The sequence below is a fragment of the Staurois parvus genome, unplaced genomic scaffold (assembly GCF_062004578.1).
Source record: "Staurois parvus isolate SC_StPar_1 unplaced genomic scaffold, SC_StPar_1.0 ptg000312l, whole genome shotgun sequence".
Taxonomy (NCBI): domain Eukaryota; kingdom Metazoa; phylum Chordata; class Amphibia; order Anura; family Ranidae; genus Staurois; species Staurois parvus.
In genome coordinates this window covers 680,784-706,348 of record NW_028318108.1, presented here as the reverse complement: position 1 = coordinate 706,348, position 25,565 = coordinate 680,784, and the positions used below count along the sequence as shown (strand labels likewise).

At 39.6% G+C, this 25,565-nt stretch overlaps 1 protein-coding gene across 8 annotated transcripts in view; it reads left to right on the top strand.

Moving 5' to 3' along the window:
* TRIP12 (thyroid hormone receptor interactor 12) overlaps window positions 1-25,063 on the top strand; it is a 179,965-nt gene extending 154,902 nt beyond the window's left edge. For all 8 annotated transcript variants that reach the window (XM_089683501.1, XM_089683500.1, XM_089683505.1 and 5 more), the window contains 9 exons: window positions 6,349-6,447; window positions 6,608-6,722; window positions 7,417-7,571; window positions 9,606-9,770; window positions 14,791-14,955; window positions 17,377-17,490; window positions 17,989-18,083; window positions 21,136-21,239; window positions 23,634-25,063. In XM_089683501.1, coding sequence (XP_089539627.1) covers window positions 6,349-6,447; window positions 6,608-6,722; window positions 7,417-7,571; window positions 9,606-9,770; window positions 14,791-14,955; window positions 17,377-17,490; window positions 17,989-18,083; window positions 21,136-21,239; window positions 23,634-23,830 — 1,209 coding nt within the window. In that variant the 3' untranslated portion in view covers window positions 23,831-25,063. The remainder of the gene's footprint in view (window positions 1-6,348; window positions 6,448-6,607; window positions 6,723-7,416; window positions 7,572-9,605; window positions 9,771-14,790; window positions 14,956-17,376; window positions 17,491-17,988; window positions 18,084-21,135; window positions 21,240-23,633) is intronic.
* Window positions 25,064-25,565: the final 502 nt, after the last annotated feature.

The following is a 25,565-nucleotide window of genomic DNA, read 5'->3' as shown; positions in this document are numbered from 1 at the left end:
CTGATCCCATGGCGCTACCAAGGCATCCACTGTCTCTTTAACAGAGAAGTTGGCAGATCTACGTCCAGCATCCCCCAATGCAAATATGTCCTCAAGCACTTACTGATAGAGATCACTCACTCAGGTCTTTGCATCTGCTGAAAAAAATCTTCTGGCAGTTTTCCCAAGTATGTGCCCTGCGAAGATTGCTGGAACGTGAAACTCCACCCAGAGAGGATAAACTCCACCTCCATCGCCACCACAGATTTCCTGGTGCCCCCCGATGATTGATGTAGGCCATTGTTTGAATGAACCTGGAACAGATGACCTTTCAGAGGGGGTTCAATGAAGGAACAACAAACGAATCGCCCAAAACTTTAGGTTTAGGATGTTGATTAAAAGTTTAATTTACTCCAGAGACCAACATTCCTTAACCACAACCCAGCAGACTGGTGTCTGTCATGACAATATTTGAATGTAAAGAAAAAACTGTCCTTTGACAATGCTAGCTAGAGACAGACCCATTACAACAGAGGCACCTTGGTTCAAGGATGCAACCAGGTCATCTTTTCTAGAGGGAGACTGGATTTATCCCATGCCATGAAAATGTTATGTTGCAAAGGTCTGGTGTGCAATTGACCAAACGGAACCGTGTGGAAGGAGGATACCATCAATCCCAGCACTTGCATGCAGCTCTGCGGGGAAGATGGATGTCAAATTTAAAGTTGCCAAACCTAACTCTGTAATTTTATCAACAGCTTCTTGGATAGAAAGACATTTAAGGTAAGTTAAAGCGGAGTTCCACTCAAAAGCAGAAGCTCGCTTATTTGCCTCCTCCCCCCTCCACTGCCATATTTGGCATCTTTTGGGGGGGAGGGGGAGCGGATACCTGTTTTTGACCCACTTCGGCCTCCTCCCTCCCGCAGTCTCCTGGGAACTTTTACAGGTCTCAGAAGACTGCTGAACCAATGAGAATGCGCAACTCGCACATGCGCAGTGGACTTCAGGCTGTGAAGCCGCAAGCTGTCACAGCCTGGTGCCCACAGTAGAGATGCCAGCGCTGTGGAGGAGAGAAGGGGAGAAGGGATGCCGTGGGTGAGAACATCACTGGACTCCAGGACAGGTAAGTGTGTGTTTATTAAAGGTCAGCAGCTACAGTTTTTTGTAGCTGCTGACTTTTAATAAACACAAAAATGGCTGGAACTCAGTTTTAAGCTTTAAGGTATCTAGGAGAAGACCAAACTATTCCCAAGCAATGTGACAGAATCAGGGCTGACTTCTCAAAAGTTCAGGATCCACACCTAAAATCCCTATAAGGTCTGCATTATGATTGGTACATTTTACTCCAAAGTCCAGGTTGTTCAGGTATCTAAGTATTGGAATACCTCTGAGACGAAGACCCAAAACCAGTGAGGAGACTGTGAATGCTTTTAGGACTGAGGTAAGGCCACCAGGGGGAGGGTCACAAATAAATGGTGCTTGTTGCACTCAGAAAAGTGAAGAAATTGCTGAAGACCTGGAAAAATGGGAATGTGTAAATACGCATCTTTTTAGGTCCATGGATGCTAAGAAGTGTCTACAATGAAGAGAGGCAATAACTGACCACATGCCATCCAGACTGTTGAGAATGGAAGACTGTATTGAAAGTCTTTAAATTCAAGATTGGAGAAATGCCTCCTTTTGGATATTGGAGTTGTAAATGGGTTTGAATGAAATCCCTGAAATATTTCAGTTGGAGGAATGGGAATGCTTACTCCTCAGTTCAGAAATCCCTAAATAACAGAGTTTCCGTCGGACATTACTGGGACACTGGAAAACACAAAGTGAAAAGAGTTCATGGTGGAGGATGGAAACAATTTTGTCTTGTAGCATTTAAATACTGCCTACTGTACCCATGCATTGTCTGTGTGAGATTTCCTCCACGAAAGCCAGACTTGTGTTGCAATTTTTTTGACAAAATTATCTGCAGAAGTAGTAGACTCAATTAGAAAGGAAAATTTGTTTTGTATTTTGGTGAAACTGTTGACCGAAATTAAGCTCGATTGTTCTCGAAGGAAGGGATTCACTCAGTGCCCGACAATAATGGGTTTGTAGGATCCCTACTAAATCAAAAATATTTTGGTCAGCTCTGCATCAGATTCAGCTAGTTAAGATGGCAGTGGGTGTTTTACACTTGTGCAAAAGTCACGTTCGTGCCTATGCCAAGCTTACCCGTGCAAACTCGGTCCTGATTCAAGGATTCGCCCAGATCTGCAGGGCACCTGCCCGTTCATTTTGGTGCTACCAAAATGGGTATGTACGCTTAGGAAAGGAGTTTGATTGCTCAGACCAAGTGGTGTACCACAAGGTGACTCGGCAATAAATGATCTGTGATCACCCTTTATATAATATATAAAAATTTCAAAATGTTACATGGAATCCACAAAGGTTAATAATTGCCTCTCTGAGACAAGGGTAATGCATGGCATCTGTAGACTTCCTAGATGCCTATCTGCATGTTCCCATCTATCTACCTCATCTGCGCTTTCTGCTCTTCACAGTGACACATGATCGTTTCCATTTTAATGGACTGTCCATCTGCTGTATCATTTGCTCCCAGAGTATTCACAAAGGTCCTAGCACCTCTTCTTGCCCTTTCCAGAACTCGGGACGTCCAGATCACAGGTCATCTATGAGACATTCTCGATTTAAAAAAATATCTGCTCTCCAGCAATTTCTTCATCTGGAGTCCTTGGGACTGGTGCAAGATACATCCCAAGCAAAGGTTTTCCTTCCAGAAAAGAAAATTATTTCTCACAGAGTCCAGGATAAGAGAATTAAGGTCAGAGACTTCCAGCGACGAGATCCTTCACGAAAACTCTGAGCCTTATGGTAGCCTTATTTAGGCTGTACTATTCGCCCAATTTCATTCAAGAACTCTCAAACACAACATCCTCTTGACTTACCCATGCTGCTCTCCAGCCAAGCAAGGAATTCCCTAATTTGGTTGATCTTGAACCTCGCCCTTACAATAGGAGAGTCTTCCTTTCCCTGTCACTGGAAAATAACGGATGGCAGCCTTTCAGGCTAGGGACAACATAAAGGTGGCATGATACCTTAGGCATACTGCACATGCTTAGGACTTGGCTTCCTGAGAGAGAGTGCAGATCTTAGACAGCACCTGAGAGTGATTGGACTGGGGGACAGGAAACTTGCTACTCCTTACATATGTGTAAGTGCCGACCTTCACCAGAGTCTGTTTCAGACACATCTTTCCTTGAGGGTCATTGTTCCTGTGGAAAAAAGATTTCAGGGTTTACATTCAGTCCTAAAACTGAAGGACATACAGTGGATATAAAAAGACTACACGCCCATTAAAATATCAGGTTCCTGTGATGTAAAAAAACGAGACAAACAAATCATTTCAGACCTTTTTTCATCTTTTTAATGTGAGCTCTAAACTGTACAACTCAATTGAAAAACAAACTGAAATCTTTTTTTTGGGGGGGGGAGCATAAAAAAACTAAAATAATGTGATTGCATAAGTGTGCACACCCTCTTATAACTGGGGATGCAGCTGTGTTCAAAATTAAGCAATCATATTCAAGACCATGTTAAATAGGAGTTAGTACACACCTGCCATCATTTAAAGTGCCTCTGATTAACCCCAAATAAAGTTCAGTTCTAGTAGGTCTTTCCTGACATTTTCTTAGTTGCATCCTTCAGCAAAATCCATGGTCCGCAGAGAGCTTCCAAAGCATCAGAGAGATCACCTTGTTAAAAGGTCAGGAGAAGAGTACAAAAGAATTCCAAGGCATTAAATATAGCATGGAACACTGTGAAGACAATCATCAAGTGGAGAAAATATGGTGCAACAGTGACATTACCAAGAATTTGTATGTCCCTTCAAAATTGCTGAAAATACTAGAACAAAACTGGTCTGGGAAGCTGCCAAGAGGCCTACAGCAACATTAAAGGAGCTGCAGGAATATCTGGCAAGTACATGTGTGGTACATGTGACAACAATCTCCCATATTCTTCATATGTCTGGGCTATGGGGTAGAGTGGCAAGATGGAAGCCTTTTCTTATGAAGAAAAACATCCAAGCCCAGCTAAATTTTGCAAAAGCATGTGGGAAAATGTGTTATGGTCTGATGAAACCAAGGTTGAACTTTTTGGCCATAATTTCAAAAGATATGTTTGGCCCAAAAACAACACTGCACATCACCAAAAGAACACCATACCCACAGTGAAGCATGGTGGTGGCAGTATCATTCTTTGGTGCTGTTTTTTTTTTCAGCTGGAACTGGGGCCTTAGTCAAGGTAGAGGGAATTATGAACAGTTCCAAATACCAGTCAATATTTGCACAAAACCTTCAGGCTTCTGCTAGAAAGCTGAGCATGAAGAGAAACTTCATCTTTCAGCATGACAACCCAAAGCATACATCCAAATCAACAAAGAATGGCTTCACCAGAAGAAAATTAAAGTTTTGGAATGGCCCAGCCAGAGCCCAGACCTGAATCAGATCGAAAATCTGTGGGGTGATCTGAAGAGGGCTGTGCACAGGAGATGCCCTCACAATCTGACAGATTTAGAGTATTTTTGCAAGGAAGTGTAGGCAAATATTGCCAAGTTAGGATGCGCCATACTGATCGACTCATACCCAAAATGACTGAGTGCTGGAAATCAAAAGGTGCTTCAACAAAGTATTAGTTTAAGGGTGTGTACACTTATGCAACCATATTATTTTAGTTTTTTATTTTTACTTCCCTCCACCTAAAAGATTTCAGTCTATTTTTCAATTGAGTTGTACAATTTATAGGTTACATTAAAGGTGGAAAAGGTTCTGAAATTATTTCTTTGTCTCTTTATTTTTACATCACAGAAACCTGGCATTTTAACAGGGGTGTGTGTAGCCTTTTTATATCCACTGTATGTGTCCCATCCTAGACCTTAGGGCCCTCAACTAACACTTGGGAATCCGAACATTCTGTATGGAATCCGCCAGATCAGTTATTGCCTCCCTTCAACAGGAAGGTTTCCTGGCTGTCCTGTACATCAGAGATATTTACATGTTCCCTTTTATTCTATGAACCTATATGTTCTGCAGTTTGTCCTGGGCAGGCAAATTTTTTTAATTTGTGGTGCTTTCCTTTTGGCCTTTCCACAGCCCCTCTGGTGTTTAAAAATATCTTGGCCTCAGACCTTGCCTTAGTTCATTTTCAGGATATTAGTGCGGTGCTTTCTTAATGATGAATGACATGTTGCCTTCCCTGCATCCCACACAGTTCGCTCCCAAGGAGTTCTTGCTTCATTACCTGAATGTGGTGGTTACCTTTCGCCCACTGCTTATTTGAGAAAGACTTACCTTTTTGTTCCAGACCTAAAATATGTTCTCCAGCTACAAACCTATCAGTTTGAAGGGGATTTGACAGATTGTTGTGCAAACCTCTGGAGCTGGAAGATTCCAGGCTGCAACCTGGTCTTCTGTACATAAGAATTCTAAGTTCTACAAGGTAGATGACTCTGCAGACACTTTCTACAGTTGGTAGAATGCTTCCGCAAGAAGCTATTTAATGTAAATTCACACCTTGTTGCGTCTCGTGTTTGCATGGGCACAGCAGCTTGTTCAAATTAGTGGGCTGCTGTGCCTGTGGAAAATGCATGAAAAAGGTCCATGTACCTTTTTTAAACTGCAGGGAAATTGCATGGCATGATATCCTGCAAACGCACTGCATGTTAAGATGCATGGGTGTGCCATTAAGAAGGAATGGCAGCCATATGTGTTTGTAAAAGAGCACCTTGTTTTGACTGCAGGTGCAATAGCCGCTTCCACCCGCACAAGTGTGAACCAAGCCTCAATGGCATTTTTTCCTTTTGTGTTGTGTTTTTTTTTTTTTTTTTTTTTCGGATTGGTTCGCCTTTATTTGTTTTGGTTGTATCCACAGGTTGGTTCGGACAACTTTTGAATGGACTTAGGTTATTCAATCTCAAGCTGTGACCCTCCGGTAGATGATTGAGAAAACAATTTCTGTACTCTCTGTAAATTCTTTCTGGGATTTCTTTGCTTTTGCTACAATTGAACAGATGTGAGGGGTTATAGCATCAAGGGGGCTGGCATTTAGTTTTCCATGTGCCCAGTGTCCATTTCTCCTATAGGCAGCAGTATAAACCTAGGCTGATTAATCTCAAGCTGTGTCCCACAATGGACTTTCTGAGAAAAGAACATTTACGGTAAGTGCCAAATTCCAGTTATTTTACAGCACAGGTTTCTTGACATCTTGATGGTGTTTTCTCGATCAGTCAGTTATTTGGTGAAATCCTTTCTTTTAATTTCCTTAACATTGGTTCTCCATCGAGTAAAGTGTATTTGCTGTATTTTCTTTCAGCGCACTGTGAATCGGGATGAGCTCCTAAAGCAGGCAGAATCTGTTATGCAGGATTTGGGGAGCTCACGAGCCATGCTGGAGATTCAGTATGAGAATGAAGTAAGTAATGTTCCCATGTCTTTATCATAGGGATTGCATTTATGGTTGGTAAATGGGTTCCATCTATTGTCTTCATTGTGATGCAAGCCTGCTATCAGCATTGCATTTTAATATCTGTATTCAGCATGTTGTAATGTACACTGTATATTCTTTTTCTTAGGTTGGGACTGGACTGGGACCCACTTTGGAGTTTTATGCACTTGTATCTCAGGAATTACAAAGAGCTGACCTCGGCCTATGGAGAGGAGAAGAGGTTACACTTCCTAATCCTAAAGGTAAACAGTCATGTACTGCTTATGACTGCATTAACCTATATAGTCCTTGAAAAAGGAAGCAAAGAGCCAGAAAGGAGGACACATCCATTGAACATTGAGTTGCATATGAATGCATACTAGCTTTTATTTTTTTTTTCAGCCTATTTTAGTAAATGCTGCAATAAGGGAGTGCACCTCCTTAAAGAGGTTGTAAATGCTCAAGGTTTTTTACCTACATGCTGTCTCGGGTCTCTGCCTCCTCATTGGCTGAGACAGCAGCGGGAGCCATTGGCTCCCGCTGCTGTGGGTCAGCCAATGAGGAGAGGGGGCGGGGCCAATCCACGGCTCTGTGTGTGAATGGACACGGAGCAGTGGGTGCCCTCATAGCAAGCTGCTTGCTGTGGGGGCATCTGACAGGAGGGAGGGGCCAGGAGTGCTGGCGTGGGTCCCAAGGAGCAGGACCTGGGCTGCTCTGTGCAAAACCACTACACAGTGCAGGTAAGTATAACATGTTTATTTTACAAAAAAAGTTAACCTTTAGTATCGCTTTCAATATTTATTAATAATTGTCAGTTTTTGATTGGGTAAAATCATGCCTGATGATTTGTATTAATATGTTCTGTTTACCTGTGCATACTTTCCTTAAAATGTCATTCTGTTGTGCGCTTGCGCATGTGGTTCTGTATAACACCATTAAGACCTCTGTTGTTTTTAGGAAGCCAAGAAGGGACCAAGTACATTCACAACCTGCAGGGTCTGTTTGCTCTTCCCTTTGGCCGGACAGCTAAGCCAGCACATATCGCCAAGGTGAAAATGAAGTTCCGGTTTCTTGGCAAATTAATGGCTAAAGCCATCATGGACTTCAGATTGGTGAGTACCTAATTGTATTAAGCATGTAGGATAAAGGATGAGTAGAAAGTAGAATAAAAAAAAAAGATTATTGATTTAACTTCCTAATTGTATGTAGAGGACCCAGAAATGCATGGCAATAGAGGCCTGATCCCTCGGACAGGAGACAGACACCACTCTTAGCGAACCAAGAACTGAGGGATTAAGTGGTTACGTGATCGCTCAGTTCCTGGGCTTAGATCCGACAGTACAGCTGCAGCATCAAACCAATGATACAGCATGGAGATTAGTATGTATGTGTGTGTTTTTTTTTTTTTTTTTTGTTTTGTTTTTTTGTATTACCACCATACTCCTCTTTTAACCACTTGCCCTCCAGATTTACCCCCCCCTTCATAACCAGGCCATTTTTTGCTGTTTGGCACTGCACTATTTCAACAGGTAATTATGTGATTGTGCGATGCTGTACCCAAACAAAATTTGTCCTTTTTTTACGCAAATATTATTTTTTTTTTTTTTTGTGGTATTTGGTCACCTTTTGTTGTTTTTACTTTTTTGCGCTATGAACAAAAAAAGACCAAACATTTTGAAAAAAACTATATTTTTCACTTTTGGTTATAACAAAAATATCCAATAAACTCAAATTTAGTTATAAATTTAGGCCAAATGTATTCTGCTACATGTCTTTGGTTACAAAAAAAAACATCTTAATACATGTATATTAATTGGTTTGTGTAAAAGTTATAGTGTCTACAAACTATGGAATATATATTGGAATTTATGTAGCTTTTACTTTCTGACTGCCTTTCACATTTCTTGAGGTGCTAAAATGTCAGGGCAGTACAACCCCCCCCCCCCCCCCCCCCCAAAATGAACCCTTTTTGGAAAGTAGACACCCCAAGTATTTTGCAGAGTCATGTTGAGTCCATGGAACATGTTATTTTTTGCCACACATTTTTTGAAAATGACAATTTATTTTATTTTTTTTACACAGTTGTCACTTTAATGATATATTGCTTATGCAAGCCATTGGTATATGTGGAATTACACCCCAAAACACATTCTTCTACTTCTCCCGAGTATGGGGATACCATACTGGCCCCCAAAATCCAATGACCATCTCCAGGCTTTCGAAGGGCATATTATATCAGATCACTTCCCCACTACCAGTTTCAGAGGCTCTAAAATGCCAGGATAGTACAAACACCCTCCAAATGACCCCTTTTTGGAAAGTAGACACCCCAAGGAATTTGATAAGAGGCATGGTGATTTTTTTTCAAAAGCAAATAGTTTCGGAAAAATACACTTTTTAGAATTTTAATGCACAAAACACAATATATTACCCAATTGTTTGATAAAATATAAAAGATATTATGCCGAGTAAATACCAAACATGACATGCTTTAAAAGCCTTTACAGGTCGCCAATTTATTTTTACACAGGAGTTGTAGTGCTAGAATTATTGCCCTCGATCTGACGTTCACAGTGATACCTAACATGCATGGTGCAACTGCTGTTTACATACTGTCACCTGATCACCTAGTCCCGATCACCGTGATCTTCATTCCGCTGTGTCCGCCGGACACAGCAGTCGCGGTGGGGAAGCCTTTCGTGCCCACTCGGGCATGCAGCGCCCCCTAGTGTTAAAGTGGTTAAAGGATGTCCCCATGGACCATGCAAAAAGGAGAAAGTAGCTTTCAGACCCTGCTATCCTGATTTACAGGTTGACAATATGGAGTCAGCAAGATCCAGGAACACGCATCTATAAAGATTCATTAAAGCTTTGGCAGTTACTTTGTTTACAGCAGTACAAAAACGCTAAGGGGGCACAGTTATTAAAGCAGTAAATGTGACGTTCGCCAAACATTCAGGTGTGGTTAATCATTCCCATTAACTAAAAACAAATGCACTAGAAATATCCACCTGTAGTTAATATTTGACTGTTCCATTCACTGCCTGTTAATTTTAGTTCTAGTGGTGTTTTTTGCCATGCCACCTGTCTTATGCTGTCCTGGTTTAAATGACATTTAAATGACTAAATTAACACTTTTCCTATAGGTGGACATTCCTCTTGGACTCCCATTCTATAAGTGGATGTTACGGCAGGAATCATCCTTGGCCTCTCATGATTTGTCACACGTAGATCCAGTTGTGGCCAAGTCCGTTTACCACCTGGAAGAAATAGTGAGGCAGAAGAAGAGACTGGAACTAGACAAGTCACAGGTAACTACTGGATGGGCCTATAGCATCTTGTAGATTTATTGATAAGTAATGTGGGATATATTTGCTCAAGGTTGGCCAAATATTAATCTACAGCTCTTAAAGCGGAGCTCCTCCCAAAAGGGGACGTTCCGCTTTAAGAACTGGTGACCTGCTCCCCCTGTTAAGGATTAGCACCTATGTGGCGCGGGTACCCGAAATTGACAGGTACCTGCTCCCACTTCCACTGCGATCACCTAGGTGATCAGAAGCGGAAGTTGTCCTCTCCCCCTCCATTCAGAAAGCGTAGCGCTACATGCACAGTGAGCACCCGGCTATGAAGCTGCAAGCTGTCACAGCCAGGTGCCCACACCGAAGATAACTGTTCTGGGAACACAGGGTGGCCGGTGATACGGGCTAGCGGGGGGACACCGCAGGATCTAGGGACAGGTGAGTGGCTGTTTTTTTTTTTGTGGTGTTTTTTTTAACCACCTCCCACCCGCTATATAGTAAAATGATGGACGCAAGGCGGTTCTCTCGTTCTGGGAGGACGTCATATGACGTCAAGAGCCGAAGATGTCAGCTCTGTCATGTGATCAGCTGTGTCCAATCACAGCTGATCACATGTAAACAGGGAAATGCTGGTTATCGGCATTTCTGTCCCCACGAGCTGTCACGCTGACAGCTCGTGAGGAGAGGAGAGCCGATAATCTGCATTCCTCGGAGGGGACATGTACACAGATCATCAGAGCACTGATGATCAGTGTGCCCTGATGATCTGTGTAGCCCCAGCAGCGCCAGCTATCAGTGTCCATCAGTGCTCATCCATGCCACCTGCCAGTGCCCGTCAGTGTCACATTTCAGTACCATATAAGTGCCCATCTGAGCTGCCTTTCAGTGTCACCTGTCAGTGCCACCTATTAATGCCAGTCAGTGCCCATCAGTGATGCCTATCAATGCCCATCAGTGCCACCTACCAGTGTCCATCAGTGCAGCCTCATTAGCGCACATCAGTGAAGGAGCAAAATTACTTATTTACAGAATTTTATTACAAAAAGTAAGAAAAAAAAGTAATTTTTTTTCAAAATTTTCAGTGGTTTTTGGTTTGTTTAAAAAAAATAAAAAAAAAAAAAAAAACCAGAGGTGATTAAATACTACCAAAATAAAGCTCTATCTGTCACAAAAAAAGATAAAAATTTCATATGGGTACAGTGTTGCACGTTAAATGACAATTGCGCGGTCATGCAACAGCACTGAAAGCTGGAAATTGGCCTGTGCAGGAAGGGGGTATAAGTGCCCTGTAGGCTAGTGGTTAAAGCCAGCAGCTACAGTGTTTTTAGCTGTTGACTTTACTTTTTTTTAACATTTTCACAGGAACTACACTTTATTTGGTAGGACAACTTTGGGGTATGCTTTGTTCTTAATTGTTTAAAGTTTAAATTTGATTTGTAGGGGAAGGTAAGTTTATAACTCCAGTCAAGTTTTTTTGTCATCTATGTCCCATTGGGGAGATATCTCTTCACTTCCTGTCACAGCCAACACCAGGAAGTGAGTGGGAAATTCCTCCAAAAGGGGGACTATCAGGAACACCAGGGATTTCACACAAAGGTAGCAATACAAAGAGACATGATACTTTTTCATACAACTACATGGTACAGTAATATGAAATGTTGGGTCTGCATATTCTTTAATGTTAATAGCCTACATGTTTGCTTGTGCAGTTAATGCTAAAATAAATCTAGTTTTATTTATTATGCTAACTGCTCCTAAATATTTCAATACAGGTTTGCTTTAGCTTGATTAATAAAAATCGTAATTAAAAAAAAATCAATCTATTATTCTAATTGCAAAGTAAAATTCCCAGAATTGGTAGTTATAGAGCATGGGTTACATGTCACTTCTGGTGACTGGAGGTGATGGACCTCCTCTGCAGTGTTAGTTTCTAAATATTTTTTTGTTTTTTTTCTTTACTACTTCAACTGACACTTCTACCAAGATTCAACAGTTCTCTGCCTTGGGGTTCAGTTTCCTGATCAGTTACTGTTTTTGTACATTATGAACCATCTTGTGTGATAGAAGATTTGCCTTGAGCCTGTATAGCACCCTGTGGCAAATTCTGCATGGAATCCACATGATCTGTCGTTTATTCTTTCAGATTAAGATATTTTCTGGCATCACTAGATCTAACTAGGCGGTGCTTTAAAAGCCCCTACAGGTTATCAATTCAGAGCTGCACAGGAGCTCTGGTGCTATAATTGTTTTCCCTCTGGCGTGCGTAACGATATGCAGCATGTATCGCAACTGACCTTTTTGTGGGTATGCACCCCCGACACATGCGTTTTTACGTTTGAATGTGCATGTGGGGATGGATTCCTCAAAATGTATGCTAAAAATGCAAAAACGGCTCAGGCAGCAAAAAAGATTGACAGGACTGTTGAAAACCAGGTCCAAAAAGGAGAGGGGCATCATTCACTCTTTTCCACTTACTCATAGCTAAATAAAAAACCATCACACCTGAAAGGCAAACTTTGGCTAGTGCAAGACCAGGCATCTGAACTCCTGGGAATATTTTATCCCTCGCATCCTAGCCATTCTCCAGCCTGTCCTGGACCAGAACCTGGCCCTTAGCACTCTGAAGGGACAGGTTTCTGCCTTTATTCATTCTATTCCAGAAACCTTTGAGTTCAAACTGTCTTGTCAAGACCTTTGTACCTGCAGATGGTTATGTCAGCCCCTCACTTTGACCACCCGTGTCTCCCTGGTGTCTTAATCTGGTAATTTCAATTCTGCAATGACGTCCCTTTTGAATCAATTTGGGATATCTTACCAGTAAGGTTTCCTATTTTGGTGGTAATGATCTCACCATCCGGCGTGTCTGAGTTGGTGATTCCTTGTAAGGAACCCTTTCTTATCTTTCATACCTGAGACCCAGATCCTCTTTCTTCCCCAAGGTTTTCTCTTCATTTTTTCAGAACTTCAGCTTTGAGAAAATACTCGGTGTATAATTTATGAAAACAAGCGGGGATCTGGAATTAAGAAGATTCCCCACTAATTTTCATAACTGATGATTTGAGTACTTTATTTGCGCTAATTTGAAAACAAAATAAAAAGCAGCAATGTACAAAAATAAGTATTAATAAAAATCAGTGCATAATGGTAATAAAATATAATAGGTGATGATAAAAAATAAATCAAATTAGCAGTACAATGATCTAATCAAAAATCATGGTTAGAAATTCGAGCCAGCACTTATTTTCAAATATTAATGAATTAGAACCAAATGTCTAGAAATGCAGTGTAAGAAACTACCAGCAACTCCGCAGCAAATATTCTCTCCGCATCAGTTGATTTAGAATACCATACATAGGACACTCCATCTTAGAATCTATCTGAGGCCAAGAACAAATGTTACACTAAGTTGTCTACTTTGTCATATATTCCCAGCTAAACCATTGATTGGAGGCTGAAATTAGCTTTGGGGATATTTCAAAGAGAATCCTCCCCCCAGAGAATTGAAGTGAAGATAATTTATACTGCATTTCAAATTATTTCAATTCAACTCTGGTACTAACCGTAACCTTTATCAGACTAAACTTTTTAGCTGGAGATAGGCGTGTATAAATTGCCTGCAGAAAAATGAAAGTTCTACATTACCAATATAGATTCTGTGGTGTCAGTGATGTCAACTCTAAATCCGCTCACTACTGTGAGTGTGTGTCTATGTCCGTCTGTTAGATTCTTGTCTCCTGTCTTCTATCCCGTCTCTGACCTTACTTTAATCACCCCAAAAAAAACAAAGGTGGCAACAGCTTATTTCGCTTAATTTTGCCAACGCTCATGGTGTTAGGTTCTACACTAAGGAAAGGCACGGGTATGCCGTTCCTTCAGAGCGCTTGTGCCAGCTATCAGAAAAGGCTAATATCTCCTAAATGGTTCACGTTTAGAATATATTTTCCTAGAGATAAGTTTTATTATAAGCTTACCTGTAGGTAAAATTATCGAAGAGTTTACTACCACTTTAATTATCTAACTTCTTCTGTAGCATGCAGATGTTGTAATATAATGGGCTCAAACTAATTGATTATAATGTTGAAAACATAATATCCATAATATATACCAATATGTATTAATTTCCTAAAACCAATTAATATAGCTAATATATATACTGTATGTCAATTGAAATCGAATATGGTCATATGTAACCCAAATTACTTAGGCAAATATTCACCTCATGCAATACTAATAATAATACAGTTGACATTTTTTATTAAACTAATCCTGTCAAATAATACCATATGCAATGTAAACTTTAATATGAACTCTGTTCCAGATGTTCATGGAAAAGAAATATCATTGTAAATAGTTTGTTGTCTTTTATTTATTTTTTAATCCAAGACATAGACCCCCTCAATTAATCTTGCCTATTTGAACCATGTTCGGTTCTTATCTCGTAACTTGACTGGTACTACCATACCCCCCCAAATTTATAACCTGGTAAATTATGCAGTAAGAAGCGGAGTGTCTGCTGTTAGAATCTTTGTTTAGAAACCATGAAAATAAATTTTAAAGAAAAAAATGACTTCCAACATGTCCATGTTACATTATAAGTTCAGGCCTAACAGTTTAATTCTGCGAACACAGAAACATTCCAACAATTTCATTTACAGTATAATTTGCTCCCTAACCTATGTCCTGCCCTGCCACTCTGCTGCTGCTCCAGCCACCAAGAGCCATGGAAATGTTCTAGCGTGGAGGAGCATGTGATCAGAATTGACTTTACACAGGGCTCTTCTCATCACTCGCTGTGGCTGTGTAACTGGGGAAAGGAAGGTACAGTAGGTACAGTCTGTTGGGCTTGGTGGTGTGGGGGGGGGGGGGTTTAAGTGAACCTCTTGGTTTTTTCTGCAGGGGTAAAACACAGGTTCACCTTGAGGAGACAACATACTGATTTACCACTAGGTGGCACTTGTGTTTTGATTGTTACAGATGGACTGAATGAATTGTGCCAACAAAGGAAATAATGTTTGTGGTTTTTTTTTTATAGACCAAAGAGAGTCTGCAGTTTGCACTAGAAAATTTGAATATGAATGGCTGTTCTGTGGAAGATCTGGGGCTGGATTTTACACTGCCGGGCTTTCCCAATATTGAACTGAAGAAAGGAGGGAAAGACATACCTGTCACCATTCACAATCTGGATGAGTATGTACGGGTAAGTACAAAGGACATGAGAATGTTCTAAGGTAAATTTGAAGCAGAAATAGCTGACAACAGTAAGTCATTTTATGAACACAAAGATGTGTGACCTTAAAGGCTTGGTAAATGGAACATTTTAAAACTATACTATACTCTCCTCCAGCAATGCAATATCTGCAAACTGCCTAGTTTCCGCCAGCATTTTCACCTGGACTTTGATTTGGGGATCTTGACCTATCTTGTTTGGCTGTGCCAGGATGACGTAACTCCCCTGTATGCACAAGAGTTTATTCATCCCGGCAGGTGTCGAAATTGTACACTGATCTGTGCACGCAGTATACATTGCGACAAAGTTTGCAAACAGGTAGGGTAAGAATCTTATATTACCCACTTGCCCTCCTGAGGATTTACCCCCCTTCCTGACCAGGCCATTTTTTGCGTTACGACGCTGCGTTACTTTAACTGACAATTGCGTGGTCATGCAGCGCTGCACCCAAATTAAATTTACATCACTTTTTTTTTGTTCCCCAAGCTTTCTTTCAGTGGTATTTGATCGCCTGTACAGGATTTTATTTTTTGCTCTATAAAGAGGGAAAAAAAAGGCCGACAATTTTGAGAGAAAAAAAAAAAAATCTTTGACTTTTTGCTATTAAACATGTCCAGTAACAAAACTTTTAAAAATCAAATTTCGTCATAAATTTAGGCCAAAATGTATTCTGCTACATGTCTTTGCTAGAAAAAAAATCCCAATACGTGTAAATTGGTTTATGTGAAAGTTAAAGCATTTACAAATGGAAGTGTATATACAGGTGAAACTCGAAAAATTAGAATATCGTGCAAAAGTTCATTTATTTCAGTAATGCAACTTAAAAGGTGAAACTAATATATGAGATAGACTCATTACATGCAAAGCAAGATAGTTCAAGCCGTGATTTGTCATAATTGTGATGATTATGGCTTACAGATCATGAAAACCCCAAATCCACAATCTCTGAGCCTAGAATATTGCACCTTTTCAGAATATTCTAATTTTCTAAGTGTCCCACTCTAATCAGCTAATTAAGCCATAACACCTGCAAAGGGTTCCTGAGCCTTTAAATGGTCTCTCAGTCTGGTTCAGTAGGAATCACAATTATGGGAAAGACTGCTGACCTGACAGTTGTGCAGAAAACCATCATTGACACCCTTCATAAGGGTGTGTTGTTTCTATTTGAGTAATCTTTTTTTGCCAGCTGGCCTCTATGCCTATATTTGGTTGTATTGGAGGATTATTTATCAAATATGTTGTACAAAAAAGGCGGCTGGAAAAAAAAAAGAAATTCCTCTTTCCACACAAGTGAGGCAAATGGAGAAATACCCCCGCGGAGTCATTGTATTCTGACATTAGGCTCCCACTGCTTTCAGAATACAGTGACCAAAGGCAGTATGCCTAGCCTAAAGCTGAGGTGTTTTTTGTGTTTTTTTCAACCAGCATGTTGAACTAAAAAAAACAAAAAACAAAAAAAAAACCCACACATCCACAAAAGCGATGTGGATGCAGGAATCTCTGCACTATTGTATTCTGACAGTGGGAGCCAGCTAATGATAGACTTCTGTTGAACAGAGAGGTACATGCAGACTGAAATTTTTCCAGTTCCTGCTGAACCCGCAAATTATGGTATGTATATATACAACTTAAAGTGGTTGTAAACCTTTACATATGCCCAGTCTGGTGACTGCTACATAAGTTGTACCTGTTTATTTGTAGCTCTTTTCTTTACCACTGTTCAAAGTTCAGAATTTATACAACATATTTGAGATTTCAGAAAACAGGAAGTGGAGAGCTGAAGTTGATCTCTATAGAGCTCAGTAAGGGGAGCCCTGAGAGCTGTTTGGGGGAAGGGACACAGCACACAGAAACAGCTGAGGCTGTCACTCACAGGCTGTGTGCTGGAGCTCCTGTCACCTTTTTTCTCTTGGTACCAGGAAAACCAGTCAGTAGTGACGTCCAGAGGAACCAGGCAGCAGACAAATGACACTTAGTGCTCTGTGTTGAAACAAGCACACACTATAAAGGGATGTGCTTTATTCATATTTCATATCTGAGGCTTAGAACCACTTCAGTGCTAAATAAGGGCAGTGAAACAGTTTGACAGGTTATTTAAAAGATTACAGCTAGTCATAGTGCTGGGACAGATGGAAGCCTGAGGCTGGCCACTTCTTAATTAATCATGCATTTGTTCTGTCTCCTTCAATAATAAATCTGTTTTATATCTTTGTAAACCGTTGCACTTGGCTGCCCCAGAAATACAGGCACACTTCTGTCACACAGACTTTGCTAAAGAAGAGGCAGCCTGATTTATGTCAGAGTCGCTAATTTGCTTGATAATCACCCAATGCATTTTGGTCAAGTCACAGCTTTCAGATTGGTTCCATTAATCTGTCACCTTGTTTTCAGCTTGTTATTTATTGGGCGCTGAATGAAGGAGTTTCCCGACAGTTTGACTCGTTCAGAGATGGTTTTGAATCAGTCTTCCCGCTTAACCACCTGCAGTATTTTTACCCAGAGGAGGTATTTAATTTTTGTTTTACTTATGTTACAGTATGATTGCCTGGTTTGTGCATGTCACCCTTGGCACACAGCAGGATCAAGAGACTAAAATAGTTTTGGTGCCTTTTATTTCTTTGAAATACATTTTTAAAGTTCAGTGTCTGTTTTAACAAATATTGTTATTAATGCAATATCAGTTTAATTTTGTGTACATTATTTCCTGATTGGGATAACAGGGTAAGCACTACCTTTGTAACCCTAGCAAGGGAATATATGAAGGAGTTTCAGCAATACAGTAGTGTTGTGGAGCTGATGTATCCTTCCATAAACCATATCTTTGTCCTCCCACAATTAAAAATGGTTCAAGTTGTAGCCTTAAAACATCACCTTTTACTTGGTGTTGGTGGTAAAAAAAACTCTTTTGCTTCATTTTCTCATGTTGATGAAATTGATGTAATTTCTTTTGTGAAATGACCGTAGAACTGTCAGAAACCTCTCTAATGTATATATTTTTTTTAGTTGGATCAGCTGTTATGTGGCAGCAAGTCTGATCCTTGGGATGTTAAGACGCTGATGGAGTGCTGTAGGCCAGACCATGGATACACACATGACAGGTCAGTAACAAAGCTTAGTACTTGGCACATTTATCGTAGGCATAGTTCACTGAATGGAATGATTTTTTTTTCCCCCTTGCAATTGTATTGATTTACAGCAAGCGTACATAGCTAGCAGGCTAACTGTTTGCGAGGAACCACACGTTGTGCACATTGACTGTACTGCTGCTGAGACTTCTGGTTTCTCATCACATGATGTGCTGCAGGTTACTGATTTAAATTTAACTTGCCACACCCAGGCCTGATTAGTGCCAGACCTGTTGAATCAAGTAATCACTTAAATAGGATAGCTGTCTGACAAAGTAAATTACGCTAAAAGATGTCAAAAAGCAACATATCATGCCAGGATGTAAAAATATTCAAGAACAGATGAGAAACAAAATAATTGGCAAGTATCAGTTTGGAATAGGTTGCAAAGCCATTTCTAAGGCCTTGGGACTCCAAGAAAAAAAATCAAAACTGCTCCAAGAGCACAATGATGACTCATCCAGGAGGTCATAAAAGAACACAGAACATCATCTAAAGAACTGTAGGCCTCACTTGCCTCAGTGAAGGTCAGTGTTCATAATTCAACAATAAGAAAGAGACTGGGCAAAAAATGGCATCCATGGGAGAGTTCCAAGGCGAAAGTCACTGCTGACCAAAAAGAACACCAAGGTTTGTCTCACATTTGCCAAAAAATTGATTATCCTCATGACTTTTAGGCAACTATTCTGTGGACTGTTGAGACAAAAGATTAACGTTTTAGCAGGTGTGCCCCATTACATCTGCCTTAAAAGCTTTTCATAAAAAAAAACATAACAGTCAAATTTGGTGTTAGTGTGATGGTCTGTGGCTGCATTGCAGCTTCAGGACCTGGATGACTGGCAGTAATTGATGGATCCATGATTTTCTCGACCAGAAAATCCTGAAGGAAAATGTCTAGCCATCAGTTTGTGACCTTAAGCCTCAAGTGGAATTGGATTATGCAGCAGGATAGTGATGCAAAACACACCAGCAAGTTCACCTCTGCGAGGGAATAAAAAAATTAGCTTTGGAGTGGCCTAGTCAAAGTCTGGACTTACATCAGAGCTGTTCATGCTCGAAAACCCTCCAGTGTGGCTGAAGTAAAACAATTCTGCAAAGTAACGGCTTTAATATTAAATCTAGAAATCAATAAAAATCCCAAAATTATATAACAATAAATTTTCATATAGTGAATACAATCAGTAAACAGTGGAAAAAAGAAAACCATGGTAAAATTAAAGTGAAAATTTAAGTGTCCATTCAAACAAATTCATGTTGCAATTAAAGTCCCCCCTTCTCCAAAAACCAATCAGTGTACATAAAGTGCCAAGTGCGATCTGTTGCAATGGTACACCATGATGTGAAAAGACTCTATCACCTCCACATATAGGGCCTCTTACCAGACCAGGTGGACCATAAAGTTATAAATGGTCATAAAGCACTCAGCTCGAAGATTGGTCAATCACAACTTCACCAAAGCAGGCCAGTAGCTGTAGAAGACGTTACTCCAGAATAGACAGACCATTAGAAGATGAAACTAATGTCAAGTCCTTTGTTCCAGACAATTTTCCGTTTGGGAATGGCTATAGTCCTTGTAGCAGGCTCTGATGGCACTTGCAGATGGGCAGCAGCCTCCAACTGAACTGACACACACAACTTTGTCCAGTTGAACTCATCAGTGAACCTGTAAAGGCAAAAACCAAAATGTGGTCCATGGACTAATGCCATTCCCAGAGGGGACTATTGTCTGGAACAAAGGACGGCTACTAGCCTGCTACTGACCTGAAGTTGTGATTGCACAATCTTCAAGCTGAGTGCTTTGACCCTTTAACTTTATGGTCCACCTGGTCCATAAAGTTTTAGTTTTTTTTCACTATTGTATGAAATGCACAGTTATACAATTTTTGGATTTTTATTGATTTCTAGGTTTAATTTTTAGCACTGCTATTTTGTTTGTTTTTTCACCTGGTATCACAGTGGTTAGCAGCTGCTTTGTTTTCTCTTTTTGATCTTAGCGCAGATGTATTTTTTGATTAATTCTGCAAAGAAGAGTGGACCAAAATTCCTACAGAGCGCTGTGAAAGACTCATTGCCAGTTATCTCAAACGCTTAATTGCAGTTGTTGTCACCAAGGGTGGCACAACCACTTATTAGGTTTAGGTAGGGGGCTGTAGGGCCAGGCAGGTTTGGACAGCTTTTCTTTTCTTTTTTTTTTTTTCCTTTTTTTCTTTTTTTTTATTAAATCATTTAAAATCTGAATTTGTATTTGTTTGTGCTATCTTTGTGTAATGTTAAAGTTTGCTTGATCTGAATCATTTAAGTGCGACAAATATGCTAAGAAAAAATAAAATCAGGAAGGGGATAAATACTTTTGTGTGTGTGTGTGTGTAAGTGTAATATATTTTGCTAACCAAAGGGAGTGATATATTCTTTGTAGTACTGAACTAAAAACATCCTATCTAAACAATTTTATCTGATTTAACAAAAAAAAAAATAACTGAAAAAGTTCAAAATTCAGGGTATAAAGTAATCCTATACAAATTCCTTCTTCAATCATGTAATCCATGAAATAAAATAAATCTAAAGTGTAACCTGTCACAAAGGACAGTGAAATGCACACTCATCAATCAAAATTTGACTGCTTGTTAAACCAGTGTTATATTGTCTCCACTCCGATCAGCTGCTGGCCTAATCGCTTCCACTGATTGATTCCCTGCAGTGGAGTGGCTCTAATGTTCTGATCCAAGAATTAATTCCTCCATTAATAACTGGATTTCTCAGTATCCGCAAATGAATTCTCCATCAAATAACCTTGTAAAAGAGGGGAGTGACTTCATAATGCAGTACTTATGCCAATTTGTATCCATGTTTGTAATTTTCTATAAGACTTCATGTCAGTTGCCGCTCAACTCAGACAGTGGCATATGATGTCTGTGCATTTTTTAGACACTTTAGACAATCTGAGCGGAGCTTGTTGCACTGAGGAGATATAATGTAACTAATGCTTCTGCTAAATACTTCAATTTTTTTTTTTTTTTTTTTGCAGTCGAGCTGTGAAATTCCTGTTTGAAATTCTCAGTAGTTTTGATAAGGAGCAGCAGAGGTTATTCCTACAGTTTGTCACAGGAAGTCCAAGACTGCCGGTTGGAGGTAAGACCTGATCTTGTCTGTATCATTAATATTTAATGGAATCCAGAGCAATTATTCTCTGCCAGCATTCACGTCTCTGTATTTGCCTGTAGTATAGTTAATTTCAGGAAGGTTTGTGCGCAAGTCCATAGATCTCCACAATTTTACTGTTCACTGAAAGAAAGCTCCTACCCCATTTTTCTGCAAAAAAAGAAAAAAGCTTTCAGGTTTTTAGGGAAAAGATGGTAGTTCTTTACCATACACATTTTGTTTTTTCTTTTAGTATGTATTAACCAATTGCTCTCCAGAGGAGTTGCGTCCCCCCCCCCTTTCCCGACCAGACCGGCACTGCGTTGCTTTAACTGATAATTGCGCAGTCATGCAATGAAATTTATGTCCTTTTTTTTTCCCCCACAAATAGAGCTTTCTTTTGGTTGTATTTGATCACCTCTACATTTTTATTTTTTGAGATATAAACAAAAACAGACCGACAATTTTGGAAAAAAAACAATATTTTTGACTTTTTGCTATAAAACATATCCAGTAAAACCTATAAAAAAATCTAATTTTGTCATAAATTTAGGCCAAAATGTATTCCGCGACATGTCTTTGCTAAAAAAAAAAACAACCCAATGCATGTAAATTAATTGGATTACGTGCAAGTTATAGCGTCTACAAATGGCGGTATATATACTGGAATATTTTTTTTTTTCCTTTTTATAATAGTAATGGCGGTGATCAGCGACTTATAGCAGGACTGTGGCGGGCATTCTGACACTGGGTGGGAACTGACTAACTGCCACGAACATCCCAATGACACTAATACAGTGATCAATGCTAATAAAAAGCACTGACACTGTACTAATGACACTGGGCAGGAAGGGGTTAACATCTGGGGCGATCAAAGGGTTAACTGTGTGCTGTTTTACTTTTTGTGCTGTGTGTGTGATTTACTAGGGAAACATGCTGCTGTGTATTTCTCTGCTGTGTAGAGAAATACACAGCAGCATGTTATTGCTGGCAGGAGAGAAACCTGTGTTGTTTACACACAGGTCTCTCCCCTGTCACTGTTTCTTGGCCAGTGAACAACATCTGTAGCCGCCAATGGCAGTATATGGTGTATATATGTGATTTTGCGCAGCCCTGCCGCCATGTAGCAGTATTTCTGCTGTAGAGCAGAGGGGAAGCTGTTAGAGTTTTTTTTTTTATTATTTTTAGATAATTTTTTTTTTCTGAGCTCTTAAGGCAGACATTTGCGAAACTCACATTGATTCATTTTCAAAACACGTGAAAGAGTGTGCATGCATGTGAACTGACAGAGATTCTACCTAATTCTGTGTTCATACTGCTGTGCGCTTTTCCTTATGTTTACGTTTTAGGGATTTTCTGCAGGAACTGTAAAATGAGCTAATATATACTCCATACTTATTCATGTTTTTATGATCAGGGTAAGCCTTAGCTATTGTAACTTGTGTAGGTGAAGCCCATGTGCTTCTAGTATCTGAAGGAAAGAAACTAAGGCCTCTTGCACTTGGTACTGATGTTTGAGCAGTCAGCATTTTTGGAAGTATTTTTGGCATTTGTTAGGCAGTTTTGTGTGTATTTGTGCATATTTTCGTGTACTAGCACATAATACTGACTATGAACTCAGATTTTTTCTTTTTTTTTTCTTTTTTTCCCTGATCAAAACTTAGCACTTGCATGCCTGTGTGTACAGGCACATTGTAAGCAATGGGCTGCATTTTTAGATCAGTAAAAAACGCTGTATGCAAGAGGCCTTATTCGTTTAAAAAAAAAAAAAAAATTCCAGGCTCTTGAAACATTTGCTTTCATGGAAGTTTGGGAATGCATATGTACATGTGTATTTTTACATATAACAGCAGGACAAGCAATACAAAATAAGAAAAAAAATACACAGGGTACATCTCATTTCTCCATTTTTATCCATCTAAAGATCCTGCAAATACAGACAAATACCTGTTGACCAGAACCAGAAATTAACTCAGCTCCTTGTTTAACACTAGAGGCTGACGACACACATAATTCTTGTGGACTGACAGGTGTCATCCCTGCCCCGTATTCTTTTGGTTAACTATTCAAACATTCCTACTGTCTTCATCTTCACAGCATAGGCAGTAATTTACTTTTTTAAAAATAAGAACAGGGAAGGCTAAATAGACTCTTTGGGATAACCAAGTAGAGAACAAGACCGCCCTGAATTTCTGACAAAATAAACAAATCTTTCTTTCACTTTTTAAATGGCTAAGTTTTGTAAATGCGTTCAATGGTATATCTGAAAGACCAAAGGTGATCAAATAGGAGCAGTTAATTTTACATTTCATACTCTTTAGGCATTCTAGGTTGCTGTTATTGTGAAAAGTCCTAACCAACTTGCTCTTCCTCTTTCATTTATAGGCTTCCGGGCCTTGAACCCTCCTCTCACCATAGTCCGCAAGACCTTCGAATCTACCGAAAACCCAGACGATTTCCTGCCCTCTGTTATGACCTGCGTCAACTACCTTAAGTTGCCAGACTATTCTAGCATTGACATTATGCGCGACAAACTATTAATCGCTGCACGTGAAGGGCAACAGTCATTCCATCTTTCCTGATCCACGAACTTACCATGGAGCCCACTACAAAGGAAAACACATCATGAGTACTTTTTTCTAAAAGTATCAGCAGAGTCAAGGCGGCAAAGCCCTCCTTGTTGTAGAGAAAACCGATGCAGATTATTACAAGCTCATCCAAAAATTACAAAAAAAAAAAAAATTACAAAAGATGTGCTAGCTCCATTAAATTACCCCTGGACGCCTAAACTGATCAGGCTTGAAAAATCCATGACATGTTTGTTTAGAAAGTTTTTCTTCTGCTTAAATTATCCTTTATTTGAAGAGTGAAGTTTTTAAATTGCTTTGCCGTGTGACTTTAAAAGAGGAGGGATGTTAAAAACAATATCCAAAAAAAAAAGGAAGGGATGTTTTTGAAGCTGGAAAAAATAAATATTGCTGTGCAGTTTAAAAATCCCCGTCTGTGTGTATCCATCAAGCTAAATACACAAGATGCCACGCTCCACCGGTTCTACCCATTGCAATGCAGATTCTGCCTACATGTACATGGGGGAAAAAATGCAAAGCCTGTTCTTTAAAGAAAAAAAAAAAAAATCTAGTTATTTAGTTGAGTGTTTTTCTCACTTGACGCAGCCTCCCTGATAACTTTTTATGTGCAATTTTGTTTCCTGCGTGTGCAGATTTGACGGCAAAAAGCCTCATTGTTAGTTTTCATGAAGCTCCGCCTCTAAACAATAGTTGGAAACCTGAGGTGGTTATTAGCTGGCGCTCTCCAGAAGTGCATGGTGCTGCTGGTCAGTGTGGCAGCAGAAAGTCCATGGTTTATACTGGCCTTTTTACAGGATCCATTAAACTGTTTACACAGTATATACAGAACTGAGTGGTTTTTTGTTTTGGTTTTTGTGTTCTTTTTTTTTTTTTTTTTTTTCTTTGATTTGTTTAAAATGTAAAACTTAAAGGAAACGTGGCTGGCCTGTATTTATTGTAATACAGCCATAGCATTTCAATTTAATGTACATTTAAAAAAAATATAAAAATACAGTTAAATGCCCTGTTTAATTTTCTTTCCTCTTCAGATTATTATTATTATATTTTTTTTAAGATTTTTTTTCTGGTTCTACTTTGGGAAGGGGGGGATGGAAAATATTTTGACACAAATGAAAGCAAATGTTCTCAATGTCCTGTTCTATGTGCTGATTTCTCAGATCTGCAATAATCTTCATCAGGTTCATGTTTTTACCTGAATATAAATAAAGCAGAAAAAAGTTTGCTTCATGCTTTTATTTTTTCTTCCTGAGTTAATACCATACTACATTACTCGCAGACTGTCCGGGTTCATATTTAAAAAGCAATCCAGCTTAAAAGTAAACATTTCGGTTTGGATGAAGACACTCAACCAAAATTCAAACCTTGAAGACTCTTTGCCTGAGTTTAGTTGTTTCCAGGGTGTTTTAAACATGCTACCTGCTTCTGATGTGCTCTCGACAGAAGATGACATACAGTTTTAATGAGAACACTGGGTTGTTCATTGTGGCAATGTGCTCATATGCACAGGACACCAGAGAATACAAGTAACACTGGCTATAGATGATTAGCTGAACAAAAAATAAAAATGGATTCCTCCATCTGCACAAGCAAAGTGGATGAAGGAATCTAACCCCGCTGAGACATAATATTCTGACAGTGGGACTCCGTTGTCGATTGGTGTATTCTGATAGCCCATTCTGATTGCAAAAGTCTTCCAACTTTCCTGTTCGACAGAAGTCAAACTATCAAG